Genomic DNA, 10,126 nt, shown 5'->3' on the forward strand with positions numbered 1-10,126 from the left:
TTGGCATGCAGAAACAAATACCATCTTTGCTGCTGGCCTTTTTCTCAGTTGGACTCAAATACTTTAGGCACACGTCAACTGAATTCTGCTTATCTAAAGTAAATGATTTTATTAGGTCCTTTGGCCATATACTAGAGAAACTTATCCAAGGTAATCTTTTGGCAGTTGTAACTGATTGTAAAGGTTATTGACGTATTTCTATGTCCAACTTAGGTACAAATGAGTTGCGTCCTTTTTCCTTTATGTAGTAATTTTGTAGTTATCGTTGGAAAATATTGTTGTTTGTTGTAGAAACGTTCCATATTTCAGATGTCCTATTAAAAATATTCAATTGGAAAACATTGTAGAATCTCATATAAGACACCAGTAGTACATGCAATGCACTTATCAGTAAGAAAGTGCTAATGGGGAGGGACTTAACAATCCATGTGACATACGCAAGAAGGCATGAGTTTGTTTGTTCGAGTGTCTTTGGCATGTCATTTCAAGTGCTTAGGCTTGACCAAAAGTAATTACTAAGAAAGGGTAGCGTTTGGTTAAAATTTTAAAGAGCGGTAATCAATCAAATGCACTATTTAAAATTTTCAATAGTTTGAGAAATACTATAAACAGATAAAATCCTGAATTAATTTTCTTCCAGAAGTGTTTACACACTTATAAGTATTCTTTCTAACATGCATCCCAAACTCGATATTAGTATAAAATGAATGCAAGTATCATAAAGAGAGTTGACGCTGGAAGAGTGGAAGCTCTCTAATCTTTTCCTAGGTGTTCACTTTCCTTGTTGATAAATAAAGATAGGCTCAGTGAACTCTCTGACTTTGTGGTGATTCTATCTCTTACTTTAAAGGGATAGGCTTCCTTTAGGTATTCTTATCTTTTCTTAAATTATATTACGTTCTTTATCTTTTGCATGTACTGAGGATTTTTTCAGCAAGTACCTGGTTGAATCGACAATTATGTGCCTGTTTTCCTCTTGCTTCTAATGCCTTTTTTTTTTTGTTTTTAAGATTAAACTTTGTTCTTAGATTTTACCTCATAAAGACTCAACTTGAATTGGAGAATACTTATGAAACGGTTTGTTTAAATGTAAAACTAATCTTGTTGCAGATGGAACAAAGCTTGGTGAGGATAGTCTCTGTTCTAAAAAACTTCTTGGAACTTGTATGAATTTGGTTGTGGATTCATGTAACAATTGTATTGAGGGAATTCATATGGTTAAGAACAAAAGTTCCAAGCTCCAGAGACTACTGCTAGTAAAGCTTGCTTTTTCTCTAGAGCAAATTATTTCACTGGGAAAGCTCGTTTATCTTGCTGGGTGTCTTCAAGCAGATGCTGAGGTTGAGAAAGTATGTTTTTCTGTTTTCAAATATGGAACTGAATGCATCGGAAACGTACTTCATGATTCAGATTTGCAGGTAAATATTATCCAAAGTGATTTTTTTGCAACAGTTGAAATAATAACACCGGAAGAAAATTGGATGATGGAAGCTTCTGTTCCTCAGGTTCAAGCAATTGGATTGCAAGTACTAAAAGGCATGACCCAAAAATACACAAATAATGAAGAAAAAGCTTTCCTTCTGTTCTTTGTTGGGGAACTCATTGGAGATGTTTTGACAACAATCGATACGATGTTGAAGGTAATTTACTTCACTCTTAATATTTTTTATTTCTAACGTTGTGTCTATGATGAACTTAAACTTAAATTTCCATCCAAGAATTAGGATTCCAAATTTAAAGTTAAAAGTAAGCCTCACAATTATAGTGCATCAACTGATGACATTTTAATTACGTTAGACATTTTTCCCTTCTAACTTTTACCTCATCTAGAAAAAGAATATAAAATTAGTAAAAATTGCACCTCATTTAAAGTTTGCCAACTAAGTTATGTTACCTTTTTATTAGTCAACTAACTGTTAAATTAACTTAGGGACCATTTAAAGCATTTTCTAAATCTTAGAGACTAAAGAGTCTCTTTTGAAACCTCATAGACCAAATAGACACCAATCTCAAACCGGAGGGACCAAAAGTGCATTTTGCCCTTGGTTTTATGACAATGTTCATCTTTTTTACCTTAATTAAGGTTAATTACAAGTTTAGTCCTTGAACTTTTAGATTTGTGTCTAATAGGTCTTAGGACTTAGAATTTTTATTTAATAGATCCCTAAACTTTTAAATTTGTGTCCAATAGATCAGTTGGTTTTAAAAAATGTTGAATATGATAAGGATTTGTTCGTTACATTGAAAGTTTAGGGACCTCTTAAATATTTTTTAAAGTTCAAGGATCTACTAGACACAAAACTAAAAGTTGAAGGGCTATATATGTATATTAATCTTTAATTTAATTGCCCTCTAAGTTCATATTTGAATGCTTAACTGCTTAATGTAAATTACCCAAAAATAAATTGTGTTGATTGGTTACTAGTTTATGATTTTTGTTCTATAAAGGAAAAGGAAACTAGTGATGTTAGGCAAAGAAGATCTCCTTGTTCAGTAGGGAAAAAAAAAACCTTCATGAAAACTCAGAAAGAACGTTCAGTACTTCCCCTAAATCTTCAGCATTTTAAGAGTTGCACCAGATATAGCATTTGGAGTTTAAAAAACCAATAGTACATAATATATGCGTATTTTTCATTTCATAATGTTACTGCTATTTTATTTTTGGGTTCATTATCACTTGAGGTGTGATAGAAATCTAAATTTGTGATTTTCTGGTATACATAACAAAAAGGGTGAAAGTTCAATATTTAAACTTGCCAGTTTAAGATTCATATCAGAGTATTTAAAAGGGTGAAAGTTCAATATTTAAACTACAACGTATTTTGCATTAAAATTTATTCTTACTGTGTGTCTTTTCTAGTATCGTTTTATCTTTCATAATTGAATAGATCCCACATTCATTGATGTGAGCTCTTTCGTTTCCGTACTTAGCAGAAACCAATAACTAAAGAATCAATAGCGATCGCAGTTGAGTGCTTGAGATTCTTAGTGTTTCTACAAACAGTATCCAAAGTCGGTGAATGCCAGAAAACTTTTATGAATCTGCTTTTAGAAGCCATAGTCATGGTTTTCTCTGCATCTTCAGGCTCTAATCCCAGGGTAAGCAAACTGAACCCAACCAAGTCTGAAGCTCTAGCTTAAAGATTCTTTCCTCTCTTATTCATTAAATTTACTTAATGACAGGAGCTTGAAGAATTGAAAAGTACATCAATAAAACTTGTTTCTCATCTTGCTCAGATACCTGCCTCTGCCGTTATTTTCAAGGATGTCATTTTGTCAATGCCAGTGATGCATCGGCAACAACTACAAGTAATGTCTGAGTTTTTCCTCGTACACATATCTTTTTTGTATGGACGCATTTATAAAGTGTAATTATGAGCCAAAAAAAAAAGGGCATGTTTGGTTGGCCTAGTGGTCAAATAAGGTGCCATAAAAACTAATAAAGAACTTAGAGAGAACATGTTCAAACTATGGTGGCCACTTACCTAAGTTTTAATGTCCTACAAATTTCTTTGGCAACCAAATATAGTAGGATTGATGTAGCCTAAGTAGCCTCAAGGAATAATCCTCCAAGAATCAAGATTGTGGATCTTTTATTAGAATGATAAAGTGTTTTATACCAGAGGGGAAGACTCCTATTTATAGAATTTTATTACAAATGGGGTAAAAAGGGAAATTAACATACAATATTGCCTAATTATCCAATTAACCCCTGTTCTTCTTACATCATTCTACCTCTCCAAAAAGAAAACTTGTCCTCGAATTTTAAAAAGAATAAATTTATGAAGCAAACAAATAATGAAATAAACTTGTTCAACAGAGTATGACCAAACCAACCTCCTACATTTTGAACAAAGATTTTATGATCAAAGGGATTAATTCGAGACAAAAAATCCAATATTGCCACCAGCAAATGAACTTCTCCATCGGCCATAAACTAAAAAAACATGTTTCCTTCAAGCTCATTCAAAACTGTATTCAAATGACCAATCATTAAAAAACTACCTTCCAAAGAGGATCGTTCAAGAATCACTTCTTTTTTATCATTTGATTCAAGTTCTTTGACAGTTTGGTGATCCATTTCCACCGCAATCAATGTGTCGTTCTTGTTCAATTCTTGCTCGGTGTTCGATACTTCTTTTTCATCTTCTTCGTTAGATTTTTCTTCTTCACTTGCTACTATTTCCAAATCGACATCTTGAAATTCTTGTTTTTCTTCAATTTTATCTCTAAGTTTTTTTATTTGAAAATTTTCCAACCGTGAGTCATTTGTTTTTTCTTCGGTATATGAAATCAATTCGTTATTGAACTCTTGCAAGTAAATTGATAGTTGATCAATATGTTGAGTCATTTTCCCCAATGGACGTTGGATATCTTTTGTTGTTTTCTTTATTTCCTACAATACTATGGGATCAAAGTAGTCATTTTGTTGGATTCTTGAACATGTTTCAATCTCATAGTGGGTATAGGACTCATCCATTGATTTTCTTGAATCAACCTTTCTTGATCGTATTTCATAATCAAAAGAGTAATTTTGAGTCTCGAACGTTTTTCTTGGGATGTAAAAATCCATTCTTGATGATTCTTTAATTCATCTAACTTCCAATCTTTACGTTGATTTCTTGAAAAAGGGGTTTGATTGGATTGTTGAGCCCTTTTTTGGATATTGTCGTCTTTTTATTCTGTCCCAAACTGCCTTGAAACATCATCAAAGTCACTAGAATCACTAGAATCAAATATCCAATGTGGTTAATGATCGGTCGGTTCTTTGAGAAAATCGAGCATGGGCAAAATTAGTATGTCGAAATTTTTCTTCTGAATCACTTGAGTCAGAATTCCGGCGTTGTTTTTGGAAGTAAAATTGATTTTCTTGCCTATACCAATGACTGAATTTTTTCTTTGATTGATAATAGTCCGTTCTTGCAAAATCTTGATAAATCTTTAATATCTTCTTTCTTATTTGGAATTTCAAGAGTTCCCCCTAATTAGATGTAGGTTGTTCGGTAATGAGTACAACTCACAAAGCTCCCTCTTGTGATCAGTGTCACCAAGAATTTTTCAAACTTCTACCGGTGGTAGTCAACATTGGCCTAGACGGATGCTCTGATACTAAATTGATGTAGCCTAAGTAGCCTCAAGGAATAATCCTCCAAGAATCGAGATTGTGGATCTTTTATTAGAATGATAAAGTGTTTCATACAAGAGGGGAAAGACTCCTGTTTATAGAGTTTTATTACAAGTGGGGGTAAAAAGAGAAATTAATATAGAATATTGCCTAATTGCCCAATTAACCCTCAAATTTTTCTTACATCAAGGGTAAGAGATTGTCTCGTGAAATTAGTTGAGGTGCACACAAGTTGACTTGAACATTCATAGATATAAATAAAAATGGAATAACATCGGGTTTAAATCTCATCTCAAGTTTCACTATCAAAATATGCACTGTTGGCCTTTTCTGAAAGGGTAGTCTAAATATCAGTTGGATTATTCTGCTTCCTCAATTATGGTATCCACAAATTTCATTTATGAATGAGGTGCATATTTTCCTATACTTCCAAAGATTTGAACTTGATCAATGCACTTTAAGTATTGGAACAAACGTTTCACCATATTTAAATATTTAATGTGAGGCAGATTTCATCCAGTTGGCAATTTTGTAGCAATACTAATTTGACTAACAAAGTAATAATTTTATGGTTTCAGGGGGTTATTCGTGCTTCTGTCACACAGGATCAACATCCAACTGAGAAGAATCTCCCAAAACCAATGCTAGAGATAAAAGCACCCGCGATAGAGGTGAATAGAGAAAAAGATTCCTCCCCGCACACGGCTGAGTCCAGCATTGAAAACAATCCTGCGACTGTCGGCGAAGAGGATGAAGATGAGGATGACTGGGATACTTTCCAGTCTTTTCCTGCTTCCACACGAGAAGTGATAACCGATAACGTCACAGAATCTCATGAAACTGAGGAAGTTCTTGGAAGTAGTAGTCTTGGTGTTAGCATGGAAGACTCCACTCCTCTTCCAATTGATGAATCGAAGATTGAGAATGTGGAACATGAAGAAACCAGTGAAGAGGTATCGCTGTCTATATCTTCATCAGGTCAGAGATCTTCAGACGGAGATCTAATCAGCGATCGGAGTGGATCGCAAGGAGTCAGTGATCGAGAAAGTGGAAATGTTGATATTGTTCTCAATCAGGAACATGGCACAGAGAATGAAGCTTTGCCAGGAAAAGAACTAAGCCAAGCTTCTGCTATAGTCAGCTTGTTCGGGGTTCACAAACCAGTTGGTGAAAGCCCAGAAAACGAAACCCCGATGCCTTCAGACCGTGAGATACGCGATGATGAAGCAGATAATGATCGTGTCAGAGTATACAAAGAAGGTGATGAAAACGATACCGTGGTTAAAATTTCGAGCGTTGAGAATGAACAGAGAAATGACAGTTTACGATTACCAATATAGAAACATTGTTATAGTTGATCCAATTTTCAGGTTTACAATAGAATTGTATTGCCATTATGATTGTAGGTTAAATATTAAGGTTTTTCTTATTTATTATTTATTATTTTATGTGTTGGCTAAATTTTGTAACAGGGGACATGACAACATTGGTACATTGAGAATTTAGTTGCCTTATTTTATTTTTATACATCGAGTTAGAAAATTAGTTCATTATGATTAAAAATGAAATTCTGAATATTTAAACGAATTGATTATTTAAAGGCATGTTTGGAATGATGAGAAGAAAATGTTTATCAAAAAAATCATTTTTATTTAATTTCTTTTGATAAAAACGGTGTAAAGTACACCTTTAAATTTTTTTTAAAATGACTTAGAATTAAACAAACAAAATATAAGTGTTGTGTCATTGACATCCCATTTTATAATTTTTTAGGGATGTTTGGAGCAAGGACTATCATAAGATTATAATAATCACCTCTTGTTATATTACTATTTATCTTATAGTTTTTGCTATTTTGCAATCATTTTTAAATTTTTTGTTACAGTGTTCACTGACACTGACAAATGTCCACTTTACGAAGATCTCTTCCCTCTCTTCTGGATCGAACATCAATTGCAATGATTCGATAAACGGTTCATTGGGATAGATGTAAATTAACAATATTCGATCACCATCACTCCCGTTTTTCACCATCGCCCACTGCACGAGCCAGGTCCGCCGTCGACCCCCCCTCCTTGTATTTTCTTTTTTTTTCTTGCCGTTTTCACGTGCCGGCAAATGACGAACGGAATTCGTGATCGAGCCATTGGGACATGTTTTATGCTTCTGCTCATGAGATTTAAACTTCTTTTCATGTTTTTTTTAGCTTTCAGTGTTGATGTTTTAAACTTACTATTTAGAATCGCTTCCAGATTTATTTATTATCATTTGACTTATGGGTATCCTATTTAAAATTTAATGCATAAGTCTTTTAAATTTACCTTATTTAATTAGCATTTATTTCACCACAACAGAGTGTCGATTTAAGTTTCATGCATGCATGTGTTTAGTAACGACCTAACTTAAGTCCTAGAGAGTCGGGTTGTTACCATTGGTATCAAGAAGTTTTCTCCTCATACGGCTCGAGAAAATTCAAAGTTATGTATAGAATTCTAATTGTCAAATAGATCTATATGAGTGTCTATTACTATATACCATTGATAGACAGTGACATTTTATAATATTTGTAAATAAGTTGACTTATTTGCCTATATTTGAAAACAAATTATATAAATCAAGTAAAAAGGTGAAAAAAATAACCCAAAAAAAATCGTGAGGAAACAAGTATAATTTTTAAAAATAGGAAAAAAAAACATCGTTATCAAATGAGGTCTAAATTACTTACCTACTTCCATATGATGTGTTTAAAAACTTTTATTTTTACTCTTGATTTTTTTTTTTTTTTTTTTTTTTTTTTTTTTTTTTTTTTTTTTTTTTTTTTTTTTTTACTTTCAAATCGTCATATAACTCATTTTGTAGAGATTTTTTAGTGGGAAAAATCTTCTCTACACCTTATATTTCATAAGTGTCCTAAAATTTTAAATTATTTCATTAAGAAATTTTACTTATAATTTTGGGCAAATTTACCTTTTTATTTTATTAATTTTTTGTTTTCTTATTATCACCAATCTGAATTTTTACTTTTTAAAGTGGTATTTATTAAATTCGGTTAAAAGTGAGACTCAAACCAAAATTAATATACAAATGCATATTGAAAGAGAAAATCTTAAAAGATGAATAAGATTTTAAATAATTTTTTCTAAGCTAACTGTTCTTACAATTCACTTTTTTGTGGTCAAGATTGATAATATTGGCATTATAATCAACATGAAAATTTAATCAAACTTTGATTGTTAAAATGAAAGAAGTCCATAGTCATACAAATACTTTGACACATGAGAAAGCATTTTAATCTTATACTTTTTATTGGTCAAGTGACAACTTTTTCTATTTGGACCTTTTTTCTTTGTAGTTTTAAAAAACATAATATTCTAGTAATGAATTTTTTTTTAAAATTATTATTTTTTAAAAGAATTGAGATGATTCTCTAAAATATTAGTAACAAGAGCCCTTTTATCTTGCAGATTTTGAGAAACTTGGTCAAAGTATTATAATTTTTAAAGCCATAGCTTCTCTTTAAAGTCCTCCTTCTAGGTGAGTATATAATGGCCAAAACTGTCTATGGAGGGTTTTTTTTTTTTCTTTTTTTCTTTTTTGAATTTCAATTGTCTTTACTTGGAAAAGTACCCCTCTTCTTTGTTAAATAAATTAATAAATACCATAAATATAAATATTCATATAGATGTCATTTACAAATCTAGATATTGTACATATAATAAACTAATGAGTTTTTATGTGTCTAAAATTCTTGATTGGCTTAGCCATTCGCATTCATAGTCAATAATTTTTTTTTTTTTCCTTATTGTGGACTTTTTGTAAAATAATGACTTGAACCCATTACCATAATTGTGCAAATTAAACAAAAAGGGAATATTGAAAGAAGGCATTAACCAACCTTAAAAGGTAAATTGAATATTAGTTTAAAAAAAGAAGAAAAAGGTAAATTGAATATTCAAAGTTAAAAGTGGAAACTACAATTTGAGTCAAATCTCTGTTTAGTTCTCTCTCTTTCAATTACCATCTATTTTAATATCAATAGTTTATAGTTCTTTCTTCCCAATTGAATAATCTAAGATTTAAAATAAAAAATTAAAAAATATATTTAAATTAGTAATTAGACATTCTAATATATTTAAACAAGTTAAAATATTTATTATTTAAATTATATTCATATTAATGACACCTTTTATACTTATTTTTTAGGGGCAATTGCAAATATTGCAATCATTGATAGATTTTGCTATATTTGCAATTCTTTAAAAATGATGCTATATACTTAATATAAACCCTAAAAATACTATCCGTTATAATTACCCTATTTTTTGTGTTTCATATTTTTGTTTACGATATAATTAATTTCTTACATTGATATATAATCCATGAAAATGTGGAAATATTAACATATCAATAAAAATTACGGATATACTAAATAAGTTATTAGGTAAATGGTGGAATGTGTCTTCTAATCCATTATGTCCTTATGCATGAGTCATTAAAGACTTTAAATGAAGATAATTTTGTAATGAAATAATAAAATCTTCAAGTAAGTTGATAATTTTGCCTATCCTCTTAGCTCTTATTAGGAATGAATCTCTTCCCAACATATAATAGAAGTACTTGCTTTTTTTTTTTTTTTTTTTTTTTTTTAATAAATAAAGTACTTGCTATGATTTTTTTAAAATTTTTTAAAACATATTTATATTTTCAAAAGATCATAAGACAAATAAACCCAAAAGAAACCACAAAGATGCTTATAGGATTCTTTGGCCTGCAAGACCTATCTTCCACAACGAATTAAAAGCTTATAATCTCCCAATAATATGACAAACATGAGAAACCAAAATGATGATAATAATAATAATAATAATAATAATAATAATAATAATAATAATAATAATAAATTTATTATTATTATTATTATTAACTTAAATAAAATTAGTGAACAATTTCAAAAATTAAATATTGCAAAGTTCTTGTCTTGATTCCTAGCATAAAATGACG

At 30.8% G+C, this 10,126-nt stretch overlaps 1 protein-coding gene across 2 annotated transcripts in view; it reads left to right on the forward strand.

Annotated features, from left to right (window-relative positions):
• The window catches only part of LOC120080503 (protein SWEETIE), a 74,867-nt gene extending 68,219 nt beyond the window's left edge, over window positions 1–6,648 (forward strand). The window contains exons 43-48 of one of the 2 annotated variants that reach the window (XM_039035175.1): window positions 12–150; window positions 1,111–1,418; window positions 1,506–1,640; window positions 2,935–3,099; window positions 3,184–3,309; window positions 5,704–6,648. In XM_039035175.1, coding sequence (XP_038891103.1) covers window positions 12–150; window positions 1,111–1,418; window positions 1,506–1,640; window positions 2,935–3,099; window positions 3,184–3,309; window positions 5,704–6,465 — 1,635 coding nt within the window. In that variant the 3' untranslated portion in view covers window positions 6,466–6,648. Of the gene's footprint in view, window positions 1–11; window positions 151–1,110; window positions 1,419–1,452; window positions 1,641–2,934; window positions 3,100–3,183; window positions 3,310–5,703 lie in introns of those variants that run through there. The other variant, XM_039035176.1, reaches the window with a different exon arrangement.
• Window positions 6,649–10,126: the final 3,478 nt, after the last annotated feature.

Source organism: Benincasa hispida, chromosome 6 (genome assembly GCF_009727055.1).
Source record: "Benincasa hispida cultivar B227 chromosome 6, ASM972705v1, whole genome shotgun sequence".
Taxonomy (NCBI): Eukaryota; Viridiplantae; Streptophyta; class Magnoliopsida; order Cucurbitales; family Cucurbitaceae; genus Benincasa; species Benincasa hispida.